This window comes from Penicillium cinerascens (assembly GCF_028974065.1).
Source record: "Penicillium cinerascens strain IBT 15544 chromosome Unknown scaffold_4_segment0_segment1, whole genome shotgun sequence".
NCBI lineage: Eukaryota > Fungi > Ascomycota > Eurotiomycetes > Eurotiales > Aspergillaceae > Penicillium > Penicillium cinerascens.
This window is the reverse complement of record NW_026695298.1, coordinates 1413291-1428941: the sequence shown is the minus strand read 5'-3', so window position 1 is coordinate 1428941 and position 15651 is coordinate 1413291. Positions and strand designations below refer to the sequence as shown.

Below are 15651 nucleotides of genomic sequence, written 5' to 3'. Positions count from 1 at the left end.
CCAAAACGGATCAGCCGTGAATTCAAGCTGATGGTGAAAGTTGTTCTCCCGTCGCCTGCAAATGCGGTATCGGAGCCAGTAGAGTGCAGGGGACACCGCATCTGTGTCGCCTCGTTGACAACTCATCGATCGGGGACGCCGAAGCCGATCTGACTGCACCGTCGATCCGCCCCAAAGTTCATTGCTTATTCCTCCCCAAATTCGTGCCAACAATAAACAGGCTCGGAGAATTTCCCAACGTGCCAGGAGCCGCAGGCGCAGACTTTTCCTGCCCAGTGCGCTCATGCTCTGAGCGTAACGTGACACGCGAGACCTTGGACGATCTATACGTCTCTATGTACTTGCCACCTTTAGGTGATGTGATGTATACTGTCTCGTCTAGACAAGTCCAAACGAATTTACCGCGACATGACAAGTTTCACCCGAGACATCGAGCCGTTATCCAGAGTCTGGTACAGCGAAAGGCCCGTCCCGAGCCTTTCGATCGGGGGGCCTTAAAGAAATGGTCCCAAGGTTGGATATAACTAGTGGGGGCCCGCTCTTTCCCCAAAGCACCGTCATCTCACCGAATTCATTTGGACTCGGGATACGTTCAGCCAGTAAGATGCGCAATGAAGCCAGTAATTCGCCCCTAGGCGGTAGGTGGCCCCGTTCGGGACCACTGCGGCGGGGTTGGTCCAGCGGGCAGTGATGCTCCACACGGCGCTCCAGCAATGAAGGCGTTCTGCACTCTCATTGACGTGGTTACTGCCTATCGACCTGTTAGCCCAAGCAGCCACCGTTTAAAAAAAACGACTGGCGGCCACCGATTCGCTGCTGGTGCCCTGTCCCATGTGGAGACCGGCGGTAACTGTTTCGAGAGTAGAGTCCCGAGCCCACTTTCTGCGGCATTCCTCATACTTCTCTTCTCGAGATCCGCGCCAGAACACGGGATTAGAAGCCAAGCGCAAATGGGTTCGTCGATCCTAGAGCGCCGATCTGGAGGGAATGGGCCAGAGGGAGGTACCTTTTGAAACCACACTGGTTCGCGTTCAAGCTGCAGGAACCAGAGCTAATGCACCTTTCAGCTGACTGCGCACGCGGGGTCCACGAGCCTCGCGTTTCGAGTTTCGAGTCTCGGTGCTTAGCCCTTATCAAGAAAGTGCTCTCTTGGTACGTGCTATCGTCTGTTTCCTTTACATTATTCGTATAGCAATTTCGCTACTGATATACATGATCGTCGAATCACCGATATGAAAATAATTTGATTTGACTGATTGACCCTCGGATTCCCTGATACCAACTCAGCACGAACGCCCGTAAAGATCCCGATATGTAAAACAAAGAAAAATTCCATGTCACATGGTGTACATCAAAAGCAAGATCACGCGTCTAGGCGGCAGTTGTGAAACGCTTCTTGCGAGCTTCCATCGCAGCAACATCCTTCTCACTCCAGCTCTTCGGCTGACTGCTCTGCGCGTTGTTTCCACCGCCGCTTCCGCCCTTGTTTCCGCCGGCGTTTCGGTTCTGGTTGCCCGGGTTGCCTCGGTTGCGATTCCGGCCCTGGTCACGTCGCTTTCCTCCGCGTCCACCTTGGCCCTGGTCGGCAGGGCCTCTCTTGCGGGACTTCTCGGGAAGAGCTTCATCAAGACCCCGAACACCAACATTGGTGCTGGCCTCATCAGTACCGCCGGTGCCAAATCGCTTTGCGCGCTCCAGCTGCTTCTCGGCCTCCTTCACAGCAGTCTCCTCATCCTCAACGATGCCGAACTTGGCAGCACGAGCTTTGCGCTTCGCCAACTCCGCCTCCAGGTCGGTGGTAGGGAGACCCTTGGTGTAATCGACAGTGGGCTTCTGCTCGACCTCGGTCGCAGACGAGGGGGCCTCGCCCGTCGCGGCGCCGGCGCCGGCCGATTCTACCTTGAGCTCATGAGAGGTAGCGGGATCGGTATCAAGCTTCTGGTTGGGCACGGCGACGGGGTTGGCGACAGCGCCCTTGCCGCCAGCAGCAATTGATTTGGCACCTGCCTCGGTGGCCGGCTTTACGGCAGGGACATCGTCATCCCAATCAATGACATCTTCGGCAGCATCGGTCTTGGGGGCAGCTGGAGCTCCACCCGAGTTCTTCTCATCGTCTTGCTGGATACGGGCGACCAAATCGGCCTTCTTTCCAGTGTGAGGGAGAGACCGGGACTTCAGAATCTCGACCAAGTCGGCATTGGTCTTCTTACTGTAGTCGGTCGCCATTTCGTTGTCAAGGATTGCGGTATGGGAGACGGTCTTGGATGAGCGGGGATCGGACGTGGGTTCAGGTGGGTCAAACGTGGATGGATATTATCACAGTCGATCCGCAATCATCATGCGACAAATGCGAAAGTAAGGAATGGATGGAAATGGATGAGTGTAGTGCTGGGGCGAGGACGCGACCCGGCAGGCGCGTTCTCCAGGCTCCCCTCCACGTGACCAGCACAGCCACATGGTAGGCTTTGTTCTCATCTATAATCGTCACTTTCGCAAACTTCCACGATGGTTCTCCTTATGCTCACAATTAATTTACAAATCACAGCATTGGTTGATTTTTCTATCTCTGGCAAGAAGCAGGTGGCAGATGCCTCCTACCTATCATCGAATGCGTATAGACATACATATGAAATTGGCCAGTGATCAACACATGTCGGGGCCTCCGAGTGGAGGAAAGCATGGACCCTTTCTCTTTTGCCTTTTGATGAAAGCCCGTCAAAGTAAATCGGCTCTATATCGATACAGACTAACAAGCTTGCAAGAAAGCGCCACTGACAGCTACCAAATTCTCCGTGAGCCGGTCAAAGCGCCACTTTGGCGAAATCTCGAGTTGCCAAGTCATAGCTTGACCCGCTGAAAATCTGCGACATCCTTGTCTATGAGTCATCTTTGCCAGCTGTTCGACCAGATATAGCTGAGGTCACCCCGATGTGGGGCGTTGGGATATGCATGCACTGCGCCACACCCCGTACCTGTGCCACTTGTGGCCTGAGGCAGAACAGAAATCACGACTCTACTCACTATTCAATTAGACTGAGTGTCAATGGTGGCTTCCATGGAGAAGAAATGTGCACAAACATCGAATCCATCATCCAAATCTTCTGGCGCCAGCATTCATGTTGGCTAGAGAGGCTGGCTGCCCAGGTGTTGGTACAGTGACACAGCAAAAGTATTAACACCCCCTAGACCCACCCCCCCTTATTACCTAATATTCTGCCGGCCTAAAACTCCATGAATTTCTATCTAGTAGGGCGTATACCAGCCCTGGCTCTCAATAATAGCTTCCACCCGGTGCGGCATCGTCTCAGATAGATGCGTTAGGTGCTGTATTTCTAGTTCTTCCCATGCTATCTGTGCTGTCTCCACTAGAATAGCGTAGGACGCGCTATTATTACGCATATCAATAAGATCCGGCCGTAACTCATAGATTTTAGCCTTCAAGAGCGCCCATAGGTTCTCAATAGGGTTTAAATCAGGCGAATAAGGCGGCCATTCCATTACCTTAATTCCTAGCTCGCGTAGAGTATCGCGGACAACGTATACAGTATGTGTAGGCGCATTATCATGCTGAAAGATACCACCCTCATAATTCATTAATGTAGGCAGCATTCGGAGATATAAATCTCGAATAATAAAGCGATCAACGCCTCCGCGAGGTGCTTCAGGGTTTCCAAATAGAGGGATAAGGCCAGTGCGTTGTGTGCTGCTAGAAAAAGCCCCCCAAAACATCTGCTTAACTTGGTTTCCTTTTATAGGAAGACCTTGACATTGTCTCTCCTTAGGCTGATCTCGAGGGCGAATAAAAGTCCATTCACGACGAACACCAATACCGCGCTCAATTATACATTCGTCAGACCAATAGACACGAGCCCAATCTTCAGCAATAAAGTGTCGATAGCGATGCGCCCATTAAAGCCGTTTTAGCGCATTTTGTTCGGTCAAATAGGGCCGCCAGCTACAGCGCCACTTTCGCATATTCTCGGCGTTTAAAAGGCGTCGGATCGAGTCATATTTAACCAAAAATTTAGGTCAGTAAGCATTTAAAACTAAAGGAATATAGCTAACCTTATTCGACACATTTGCAAGCAAATCAACGCGGGTAATCTTAGGATTTTCCTCAATAGCGTTTAACAAACGCTCACGATCAGCTTCATCAAGCTTCCGTGGGCGTCCAGAGCGTGGTTTAGAGACACCATCGAGTCGTTCGCGGTCCTTTTTAATAGTATAGCGTATACTAGAAAGAGAGACCCAAGGATAGCGCTTTTGAATACGTTTATAGCCCCATCCCGCAGCTTGGGACAGCTCACATATACGCTCACGTAGCGCAGGTGTCAATTCAGACCGCGGTGCCATAATAGATAGCAAAATAAGGAGATTCAGGAGGTATAAACAGAATAACGCGCAAAAACGCGAGATTATTGAGCTACTACTAGCGTGTTCCTAGGTAGGCGGTGAGAGGGCGGTGTAGGCGTGGGTCCAGGGGGGTGTTAATACTTTTGCTGCGTCACTGTACATGATTACCAAGATCCAAATTCAGAACACTAAATCATATCCCCATTCAAATGTTGTGAAGAAAAATTCTCGTTGATATTGGCTTTCATATATCTTCAAGTTTTGTTGTTTGTTTATTATATACATATAATTTGCGATGAAAATGAAGCTATCTAATACAATATCACCCAGGCATCTAATTGCATGTAATCAGTTGAAAAAAAAAAGAGCTCTATCAAGAAAATCAAACGGAGTGGGGAGCGAGCAGTTTTGCCCTTACCTAGGCAGCACGTATAGCTTCCAAGGTTTCCTTTCCCTCGTTTTGGCTGTATATCGCGCGGAAGAAGTCTCTGAAGGCCGTCGCTCCATCTTCTCCAAACATCATCTGGCCGTTGCTGTAAGTCTCCTTCGCCTTCTCCTTGGTGCGTACGAACATTTCATCCTCGAATTCTTTCATCAAGGGATCCAGCTCACTTTGAAATGAGGCACCTTGGTCTTTGGCAGCATGGTAAGCCTTGATGATGGCATGAGCTAGCAAGAGCGAGTCCCACATTGCCAGGTTCACTCCTTCGCCAGCCCAGGGACACATCAAGTGTGCAGCATCTCCGATGAGCGTTGCGTTTGGCTTGTGCTCCCACGAGACACCAATTGGTAGCGTATATAATGGTCTGATGTCCAAAGCGGCCCCCGGGTTGTCGTTCGTCTCTTCGTCGCATGCAACACTAACCAGCTCCCTGATCTTGGGACCAAAACGTCCCAAGAACTCATCGTTATTCAAGAGTAACTCTTTTGCATCTGAAGCAGCGCGGCCCGCCAACCCTGCTGAGACGGGAAGATGCTCATCCGGTGTTGTCAGGAAGATGAAGATGCGGGCTACGTCTTGCGGCCCACGCTGGGACATGACGCCGTGCCGAAAGGCAAGCGCAGCGAAGCTTCCAGGGCCAACCAATTCCGCCAGATGCGGATATTTTGTCGAAACGTGTCGAAATGTAGTAGTAATGTTCTGTATTCCTGCGTACTGGGGTTTGATGTCTGATAGCATGTTGCGAACCTGGGACCAAGCTCCGTCGGCACCGATGACCAAATCAAATCTTTGTTTGCCATTGGGCCCAAAGTCCAGTTCCGTCTCAGTGCCATTCGGTGTGGATATGCTTGTAGCTGAGTAGAGCTTGTAGCCGTATTTGATGTTTTCGGCCGGTAAATGAGAACTCAAGAGTTTTGTGAGAGCGTGGCGGGAGATCTCGGGGCGATCACTCAGTTCTCCTTCGTCCTGGTGTAGAATGTTGCCATCCTTGTCCGAGACCTTTTGTGCCTCTGAGCACTCGCCCGTGAGCTGGAGGAATTGGTCGTATAGTTCGCACTCTCTGATGGCAGCAAGGCCAGATTCCTTATGGAGGTCAAGCATGCCGGAAGGCTTAGCCAGCTCCTCATCGGTGGGTTTTTGGCGAAGCTCAAATATAGTGGATAAGATCCCACGTCGGTGTAGCAAAAGACCAACGGTTAGTCCACCGGGACCACCGCCGACAATGGCGATTCTTGGTGGAGAGGACATAGTATGGGCACTTTCAAAAAGATATATAGATGCAAGATGGTAGCAACCCAAAAGTGATCGATTTTTGCACTGTCGAATAATTTTAATTCATGCAATGACGAGCAATTTGAACCTTGAAAGTGCAGCCAGCCTACTTATACTTCAGTCGCTGTCAGAAATCGTTGCCTCCTCGGGCCTTAGAAACCCCCGATCGGTCACATGACTGAGCCCGACCTCACTACTCGGGTCTTGGAATTTCCCGAGCTTCATCTGCCGATTTGAAGACTGCCCTGTGTACGACACGGGAATTTCATATTCGAAAAGGCTGTAGATCTTGCGCATGGGTCCTCGGCTGAACACGCTATGTCAAGTATACCTCCCGACTCCGAACTTGGCTCATCGCCGGCCCCGCCCTCGGTATGCTCCCGAACAAAGTCTCAGCGTACCCTCGCCTGCGTGCTCTGCCAGCAGCGCAAGGTCAAATGTGATCGAAAATTCCCTTGCTCCAATTGCCTCAGGTTTAAGGCAGAGTGCGTTCCTGCGGCGCTGAATCCGCGACAGCGAAAACGCCGCTTTCCTGAGCGGGACCTTCTGGAGCGGATCCGCAAGTATGAGGATCTCCTCCGCCAGAACAAGATCACGTTCGAACCACTCCACAAAAGCACAACTGGAAATAAAAGACCCCCCAACGCAGCAGTTGATCATGATTCGGATGGTGAACTACCAGACTCGATGAGCATGGATCAGTCATCTCCCTCCACATCCGAAACCCCTAAAGAAATACATGAGGCCAAGTACGGACACTCTTCCTAGAACAGCCTTTGCGTGTGGCTAACTGCCCCAGGAATTTTTGGCATGCTCTGAGAACACAAGGTGTATGCTGATTTCTATTTTCAAATCCCAAGTTCGTTTTACTGATGATCGAGACAGTTTCCACAAAATGACAATGAGAGGGAATCCTCACATGACGAATTGAGCCTGGATGGAGTCAAGAAGGCATGGGATCAACTATTTGCTGAACATGACAATCTTCTTCTCTTTGGTTCGCGCAAGACGGCTGTCGAACTTTCTACTCTTCACCCTGAACCAGTCCAGCTATTTCGGCTTTGGCAGATCTATCTGGACAATGTCGATCCTTTGCTCAAGGTTACACACACACCTAGTCTACAAAGCCGCATTATTGAAGTAGCCAGCAATCTCGCTGGTGTTAGCTGCACTTTTGAGGCACTCCTGTTTGGCATATACTCCATTGCTATCATGAGCATTACAGCCGATGAATGTCAGACTGCATTTAGATCGTCAAGGGAAGAGCTCTTGGCCAAGTATCAATTTGGTTGCCAGCAAGCCCTGTTGAACTGCGGCTACCTGCGGACCGGCGATCGCGAATGTTTGACTGCGTTTTATCTCTTCCTGGTCTCCATTGGACGCAGCACAGATCCTCGATCTATGTCCTCCATGCTCGGCATAGCGATGCGCATTGCACACCGTATAGGGATTCACAGCGAGGTGGTTTGCTCCAAGCATACACCTCTCGAAGCCGAAATGTGCAGGCGACTCTGGTGGTCAATCAAACTCTTCGACACTCGCATTGGTGAGCTAGCTGACTACAAAAACGTTGCGCTGGCTCCCACTTGGGACTGTAAAATCCCTCTCAATGTGAACGATTCTGATCTTCGACCTGAAATGAAAGAACCCCCACTGGTTTTGAATACATCTAGTGAGGCACTTTTCGTCGTTGTGCGCAGTGAACTTCGCGAGTTTGTTCGCCATGCTAAGTTTCATTTTGACTACCACACTCCGAATTTTGTCTCCGCCACCAATGATGCTCAGCGGCACTCTAATCCCGAAAACAGTGAGCTTGACGCTTTGGAAAGGATGATCGAGGATAAATATCTGAAGTTTTGCAACCCGGAAAATCCACTTCATTTCATGACGATCTGGACAACTCGGACTTACATTGCGAAATACAGACTTGTAGAGCATTACTCAAAGCTTTTGGAGTCGTCTTCGGATGTGACCGAGAGGCGGCGTGATTTCGCTGTTTTCCATGCCATGGAGATGCTTGAAGGAGATACTAAGATCATGACTTCACCTCTTACCAAAGGGTTCATTTGGCATGTGAATTTTCACTTCCCGCTCCCCGCATATATCCACATACTGCAAGACTTCAAGAGGCGACCGACTCACACGCAAGCTGAGAAGGCCTGGGAAGTTATGAGTGACAACTTTGATGCTAGAATCAATGTCCCTGAAGACATTGACTGCCCACTCCTCAAAATATTTTCCAGGCTCGTTCTTCCGGCTTGGGATGCATATAACGCGGCATCCACACGGTTAGGAAAGCCTCCAGTACCTCCCAGGATTGTATCCTACATCCGGGATGACATGGCCAGGAAATCAGGGAACCCTCAAGATGAAAGCCGTGAACAGGCCCTATCCCACGACTCTATCGGCATAGATATCGATGGCTCAACAATGCCAATGCCCATGGGATCTGGTAGCTACAGCTTACCATACAGTGGAGGGCCGGATGGATTCGCAGGAGGAGGTCTTGGTCTTCCCGAGTACGCCCAGTCAGATATCGATTTTAATCAACTTGACTGGGCACTAATGGACTGGGAGTCTAGTGGGCTTCCCAACTGGTGCAGCTGGTGAATTTTGTTCAATAATCACAACAGCAAACTGCTCTGAGCTGGCTGAGAGTACGACTTGCTGACGCGCATCCGGAGGCTTATTCACGTGTACATTATAGCTAGTTCATCAATTCAAGTAATCTGAAAACGCACAGTATCCCAGGTCATCTACTGCATTGTCTTAACGTTCAAAATAGTAAGCCGTTCAGACTTGTGGGCCTATATCAAGTAAGAGGGCAGTCAGATTTGCCTATATTCCGCAAGGATAAATCATCAATACATTGGAAAAGTTCTTGATAGGGCGTTCTTCTAATACCAGCCGGCTACAGAAGTTCAGTAAAAGCCCCTCGACGAAATCTTCACCCCGGTTATCCATAAAACCAGTACTCGGCAGCGTAATCGACAATAACAGTATCGTTCAAACCAGCACATGTTGACGGAGCGCCTCCTTCAAAGGTCATAACTCGGTACACCTCCTAGTATTTGGTTAGAGGATGTTTTATCTCAATCGGCATGGATGAACTGTAGGTTACTGACCTTAATTCCCTGTCCATCCTTGCGCTTTAAACTTAGCCAGGCAACATCTTTGCTCGCAGTCTTGGTTGTATACACCCTCGTAGGCGCTGAGACCGATGCGATCTTCGCGGCAACCATCCAGTCATCATGTCCACTGAGCTTCAAATTAAAGAAGGGGTCCCCAGCGGCATCGAAGTAATGTTCGCCAACTATGAGGTACGAAGAGTTTGTGGTGCTGCTCAACATCTCTGCCATGAAGGCTAGAGATCCAAGGGGGGTGCGAGCAGCAATGGCAGGAAGCTCATGTAACAGATTCATCGAGGTAGAGGCAACACAGGAAGCGTCGAAAAGGGTGGCTGCAGCACCGATTGCCTTGGGAGTTGTAGTGTTTCGGGAGGAGGCATGGATGGATGGACACGAGTAGTTTTGAATCCCGCGACCCACGGTAATGTACTTGAGAGTCAAGTGCGATGACGGGTCAGGGAGGGCTACCTTGGTATCTTTGAGAGGAAGGCATGCATGTGCCAACGAGCAGTTCCCAAGGCTGATGTGCCCGAGCTCGTTGGCAATATGAGAAAAGGTATTGGCCACTTGCAGCGGGCCAGGAAGGACTGTGGCTTCAGCCAACATCATGGTCAGGATGAGTAGCAATGGTGAAAAAATATGCATGTTGATGGTATTTCCCTTCATACAGTCGAGGATGATGGGTTTCGGAGGACTTGATCGCGGTTATAATATGATGAGAATGTGAAGACGAAAGGTCGATGGCTCTGAGCACAAATTCAGAAACACTCAGGGGGTTTCTAGTTAATGAAGTGAAACCTTCCGTGGGCTCAGATGACTTCGGGAATCAGGACGCAAAAAGCTTCGAACTGTTCTTTGAGGGGAAGTGCCTCGTAGAAATAGTACGCAAGGCTTTATTGTAGGCCAACAGAAATACGATCTTAATCGCCATGGAATATAGCTCATCAGCCTTTAAGTCCGCCTTGTATGGAAGGAACCACGGTTCGAGAAACTATCTATAGCTACTAACGTTGGAATAGGTTCCCTGTGCGCTGGCAAACCGGGTGGGCTTCTCGGAGCTAGAAAACTATACTAAATTGGTTCTCTTTGTTGGCTGCCGGCCAAAGCCTCAAAGCTTAGCGAGCCGGTAATAAGCCGGTATAACAAGGGGCTCTTAGCTTACAGTAAGTAGCCAATGTAAAGCCTAGTTTGATGTAACAACACGGCGTAGTCTAAGTACATGTTACATCCCGAACCATCTCATGCTAGCCGCCGGCAACCCTTGGGAGTGTTACCTACGAGAGTTCAACAACAATTGCCCCGGAAGAATGTGAGCCAAACCCTCAAGCACTACCCAATCGAGGCAATGCTAAATCTGCCTTGGAATATTCAGAGCTTCATTATAGCCCGCTTGTCTTCGATTTGTAGACATGGCTATCAACATATGTCCACGGATGTTGGTAAGATTTGTACGCCTCATGCGCTAAGAAAGGCTATTAAATGCGGGCTTATCCCTCATAGTCACAGTCTCGCTCAGATACCAAAGTACATATACATACCCGTGGTATGAAAATAGTAACTGACTAAGACTACTCCACTGATACAGTTCGTGTGTGACATAAATAGTCCCTAAGCGCCCATGGGCGCCACGAATGTCGTGTAAGGCATCTTGGGTTCCCCACCCCGTCTTCACAATTCCATGCACACCAAAGCGAGTTGGTCCTTAATCCCTGTTTCTCATCTTAGGTTGATGGCATTGGTGTTGATTGAATGACCATTACCCCCTCTCGACAAATGCCGTTATTCATCACGTGATACAAATGTTTATTTGTCACGTGATCGTGCTATCTTAGTCATCTACTAGCGCGACTTTGCTGGCGACGTGCATTTTGCACTCCATCGCGGATCATCAGCAAGAGCTACCCCATCATCGATGCTGCCGTTTTCGCGGTGCTTTATCCGAATGTAGCCATTCTGCGCGATCATAATCTCATATTTGACTTGACTCTGCATCACAATGTCCGACGGTAGGTTTTATGGAATTCCCCACTGCGGCCCGGTACTGACTCTCTTTTCAGCCGATATTGAAGCTGTCCGGCGGCTCCAGGCGGAGCGCAATGCTGCTGCCGCTGGCAAGAAAGGTTCTAGGACCTTTGATCCGTCCGGTCAACGCACTGACAATTCGACCAAGGCCTCCCTTACCGAATCCTTCGATACGACTCTGTACGAACGGGAAGGGGCGGACAGGTTTACCGGCTACGACACCTCTATCGCTGTAAACGGTGACGATGAAGAGATGGAAGATGCGAACGGCGGCCACAGCTTGGTTGGTCAGTATACCGCAACCCGCAGTCAGATCGATGAGATGGCACAGGGAAATGGTGTTGAAGAGGAGGATATTCTTCTGGGCCGCGAGAAGGCCGCGCGCATCGCCGACCGCGAGACCGACTATCAAAAGCGCCGATTCGACCGCGGTGGTCTGACTCCGACGCGCGCCGACCCTTTTGCTGCCAACGCGAACGCACATGCGGATGAAAATGGCCAGACCTACCGAGAGGTCATGGCTTTGCGAGAAATCGAGAAGGAAGAAGAGCGTGTCCAGAAGCTGATTGCCGAGAAGCGTGAGCGTGGCGAGGATGTCTCCGAGCGTCAGGCTACTCTGAAGATGATGGAAAGCGACAAGGAGAGTGCAGAGGCTGGATCAACTGCTGATGCTGATGCTGATGCATCCGCTAGCAGAAAACGCAAGAAGCGCTGGGACGTTGCTTCTGAAGCTGCTGCTGGGCCAGAAGGCGAGCAGGCTGAGGCGAAAACCAAGAGGTCCCGATGGGACGAGACACCCGCACCAGGAGCCGCTGAAGATGGATCCAAGCGCCGCTCGAGATGGGATCAAGCACCATCGCTCACAGCAGCAACCCCCGTTGGCAACGACGGCCTTTCCACTCCTATGCACCCGTCCCAGGGAGGAGCGGCTATGATTCCCACAAGCTTCGGAACTGACTTGAGCGGTCGGAATGCCCCGTGGTCTGATGAGGAACTTGACATGATGCTGCCTACCGAGGGCTACAAGATCTTGGATCCCCCTCCGGGTTACGCACCAATCCGGAACCCGGCGCGGAAGATGATGGCGACGCCGGCGCCTATGAGTGGTGCCGGTGGAGTTGGAGGTTTCATGATGCAAGAGCCTGAGAGCGTCCGCTCCATGGGCAAGGAGCTTCCTACCGATATCCCAGGTGTTGGCGATCTGCAGTTCTTCAAGCCAGAGGATATGGCCTACTTCGGGAAGCTGATGGAGGCTGGTGACGAGAGCTCCATGACTGTCGAGGAAATGAAAGAGCGAAAGATCATGCGATTGCTGCTCAAGGTCAAGAATGGCACACCACCCATGCGAAAGACGGCATTGAGACAGCTTACCGACAATGCCCGAAACTTCGGAGCCGGTCCTCTTTTCAACCAGATTCTTCCTTTGCTCATGGAGAAGTCCTTGGAGGATCAGGAACGTCACTTGCTGGTAAAGGTCATTGATCGAGTGCTCTACAAGCTGGACGACTTGGTCCGGCCTTATGTCCATAAGATTTTGGTCGTCATTGAGCCACTGCTCATTGATCAAGACTACTATGCCCGTGTGGAAGGTCGAGAAATTATCTCCAACCTTTCCAAGGCTGCTGGTCTCGCCACCATGATCAGCACAATGCGACCTGATATCGACCATGTCGACGAGTATGTCCGAAACACCACCGCCCGAGCCTTCGCCGTTGTGGCCTCTGCCCTCGGTATCCCGGCTCTCCTCCCCTTCCTTCGTGCGGTGTGTCGCAGTAAGAAGTCCTGGCAGGCTCGTCACACCGGTGTCAAGATCGTTCAACAAATCCCTATCTTAATGGGCTGCGCCATTCTCCCGCATCTTAAGGGCCTTGTTGACTGCATTTCGGACAACCTGAGCGATGAACAGGCTAAGGTCAGAACTGTTACCGCCCTGGCCGTGGCTGCTTTGGCCGAAGCCGCCAACCCCTACGGTATTGAGAGCTTTGACGAGATTCTGAACCCTCTATGGACTGGGGCCCGCAAACAGCGCGGTAAGGGTCTTGCTGCATTCTTGAAGGCTGTTGGCTACATTATTCCCCTCATGGACGAGGAATATGCCAACTACTATACTAGTCAGATCATGGAGATTCTTCTCCGAGAATTCTCGTCTCCCGACGAGGAGATGAAGAAGGTTGTTCTGAAAGTGGTGTCACAGTGCTCAAGCACAGATGGTGTGACCGCTGGCTACCTCAAGGAACACGTCTTGACCGACTTCTTCAAAAGCTTCTGGGTCAGGCGCATGGCACTCGATCGGCGAAACTACCGCCAGGTGGTGGACACTACTGTCGACCTGGGCCAGAAAGTTGGAGTTGGTGAGATCTTGGAGCGGGTCGTCAACAACCTGAAGGACGAAAGCGAGCCCTACCGCAAAATGACCGTCGAAACAGTTGAGAAGCTGATTGCCTCGCTGGGAGCGGCGGATATCTCTGAGCGGTTGGAGGAGAGACTCATCGATGGTGTCCTTTACGCATTCCAGGAGCAAAGCATCGAGGATATTGTCATCCTAAACGGCTTCGGTACTGCGGTTAATGCTCTGGGCACACGCTGCAAGCCATACCTTCCACAGATCGTCAGTACTATCCTGTGGCGGTTGAACAACAAGTCTGCTACGGTTCGACAACAGGCAGCAGACCTCATTTCGCGCATTGCGATGGTCATGAAGCAGTGTGGTGAGGACGCCCTCATGGGCAAGCTCGGTATTGTGCTTTACGAATACCTGGGTGAAGAGTACCCTGAGGTGCTGGGTTCAATCTTGGGTGCTCTGCGCTCCATCGTCACCGTGGTCGGTATCAACCAGATGCAACCACCCATTCGCGACCTTCTGCCCCGACTCACTCCCATCCTGCGAAACCGTCACGAGAAGGTGCAGGAGAATACCATTGACCTAGTCGGTCGTATCGCCGACCGTGGCCCCGAGTCCGTCAACGCCCGTGAATGGATGCGTATTTGCTTCGAGCTGCTGGATATGTTGAAAGCCCACAAGAAGGGCATTCGTCGAGCAGCCAACAACACCTTCGGCTTCATCGCCAAGGCCATCGGTCCCCAAGATGTGCTTGCTACCCTCCTCAACAACCTCCGTGTCCAGGAGCGTCAGTCCCGTGTCTGTACAGCCGTCGCGATCGGTATCGTCGCCGAGACTTGCGCTCCCTTCACCGTCCTCCCGGCCTTGATGAATGAGTACCGCGTGCCCGAGCTCAACGTGCAAAACGGTGTTCTCAAAGCCATGTCCTTCTTGTTCGAGTACATCGGCGAGATGGCCAAGGACTACGTCTACGCCGTCACCCCCCTGCTCGAGGATGCGCTCATCGACCGAGACCAAGTCCACCGACAAACCGCCGCCAGCGTAGTCAAGCACATTGCGCTCGGTGTCGTCGGTCTCGGCTGCGAGGATGCCATGCTCCATCTCCTCAACCTGATCTTCCCCAACATCTTCGAAACTAGCCCTCACGTCATCGACCGAATTATTGAAGCCATCGACGCAATCCGCATGTCTGTCGGTACCGGTGTGGTCATGAACTACGTATGGGCAGGCTTGTTCCACCCAGCTCGTAAGGTGCGCACGCCTTATTGGCGCCTGTACAATGATGCCTACGTGCAGGGAGCCGACGCGATGGTCCCCTACTACCCGGGCTTGGAGGATGATGGCATGGACCGGCCGGAGTTGTTTATTATCGTCTAAGGACGACATTGTAATTTGTCGATCTGCTTTCTTCTTATGCATAACTACCTTCGGAATCTTTGTGTTTGCTAGCCGGTTTTTCTTTTTATCGTTCTCTATTCATGCAGGGACATTCGGACGGTCGGCGTGGTTGACTGTATATCAAGTTTCAAAAGTCACTAGGGAATTTATTCCAAGGTTTCACATATTCTCTCTGCAGCCGATAGGCGAGTACTTGCCTGTAATCAGACACTTATCGGTCGGGGGCTTTGGAGGCTGAAACACGTCATATTCTAGCCTGTCAACCTGATTCTCCAGGGCTCCGCCTCGTGAGCAATGCCTGCAGGCGTACTTGTGGTTGTCGCACCATTCGGTGGCTGCATATGGCAGTTGCCTTTTCTAGCGACGGGGCCGATGTTCTATCAGCAAAGATAAGAAGAGCTCCGTGAGATGATTTCATGGAGTAGCACATGAGATGATCTGGTTCCTTCGTCAGGTAGTATTGGAGGATCCGCCCACTATATATCTGCTAGAGATATAGTGCACCTCGTTGACAGATCCTTATTAAGAACAGAAAAAAAGCCACGTTTACCTTCAAAGCAATTAACCTGTCGCATCAAGCATATCGAACTACATTTACATCGAAATCACTCGATATACCTCACGTGCCTGACATGGAGTCGATCGCGACCGTTCCCGATCCTCCAGACCCTGGTGGCAGTGATAGCACGCTCATC

General features: G+C 51.1%; 5 protein-coding genes across 5 annotated transcripts; 2 read left to right on the top strand and 3 right to left on the bottom strand.

Moving 5' to 3' along the window:
* Window positions 1–1371: 1371 nt before the first annotated feature.
* On the bottom strand, window positions 1372–2226 carry N7498_009632 (SAP domain-containing protein; the record flags this gene model as incomplete). The annotated part of the gene is made up of 1 exon (XM_058456688.1): window positions 1372–2226. One exon carries the CDS (start codon window positions 2224–2226, stop codon window positions 1372–1374), a length of 855 nt encoding a protein of 284 aa, XP_058303587.1.
* A 2545-nt stretch (window positions 2227–4771) lies between these two features.
* Window positions 4772–6043, bottom strand: N7498_009631 (FAD-dependent oxidoreductase; the record flags this gene model as incomplete). The annotated part of the gene is made up of 1 exon (XM_058456687.1): window positions 4772–6043. The coding sequence occupies one exon, from the start codon at window positions 6041–6043 to the stop codon at window positions 4772–4774; it is 1272 nt and encodes a 423-aa protein (XP_058303586.1).
* A 342-nt stretch (window positions 6044–6385) lies between these two features.
* N7498_009630 (uncharacterized protein) lies at window positions 6386–8677 on the top strand (the record flags this gene model as incomplete). The annotated part of the gene is made up of 3 exons (XM_058456686.1): window positions 6386–6816; window positions 6867–6897; window positions 6953–8677. The coding sequence occupies 3 exons, from the start codon at window positions 6386–6388 to the stop codon at window positions 8675–8677; spliced, it is 2187 nt and encodes a 728-aa protein (XP_058303585.1).
* A 346-nt stretch (window positions 8678–9023) lies between these two features.
* N7498_009629 (DUF3455 domain-containing protein) lies at window positions 9024–9840 on the bottom strand (the record flags this gene model as incomplete). Its single annotated transcript, XM_058456685.1, has 2 exons — window positions 9024–9131; window positions 9193–9840. The coding sequence occupies 2 exons, from the start codon at window positions 9838–9840 to the stop codon at window positions 9024–9026; spliced, it is 756 nt and encodes a 251-aa protein (XP_058303584.1).
* Window positions 9841–11191: 1351 nt separating this feature from the next.
* On the top strand, window positions 11192–14935 carry N7498_009628 (U2 snRNP complex subunit HSH155; the record flags this gene model as incomplete). Its single annotated transcript, XM_058456684.1, has 2 exons — window positions 11192–11201; window positions 11253–14935. The coding sequence occupies 2 exons, from the start codon at window positions 11192–11194 to the stop codon at window positions 14933–14935; spliced, it is 3693 nt and encodes a 1230-aa protein (XP_058303583.1).
* Between the last annotated feature and the right edge of the window lie 716 nt (window positions 14936–15651).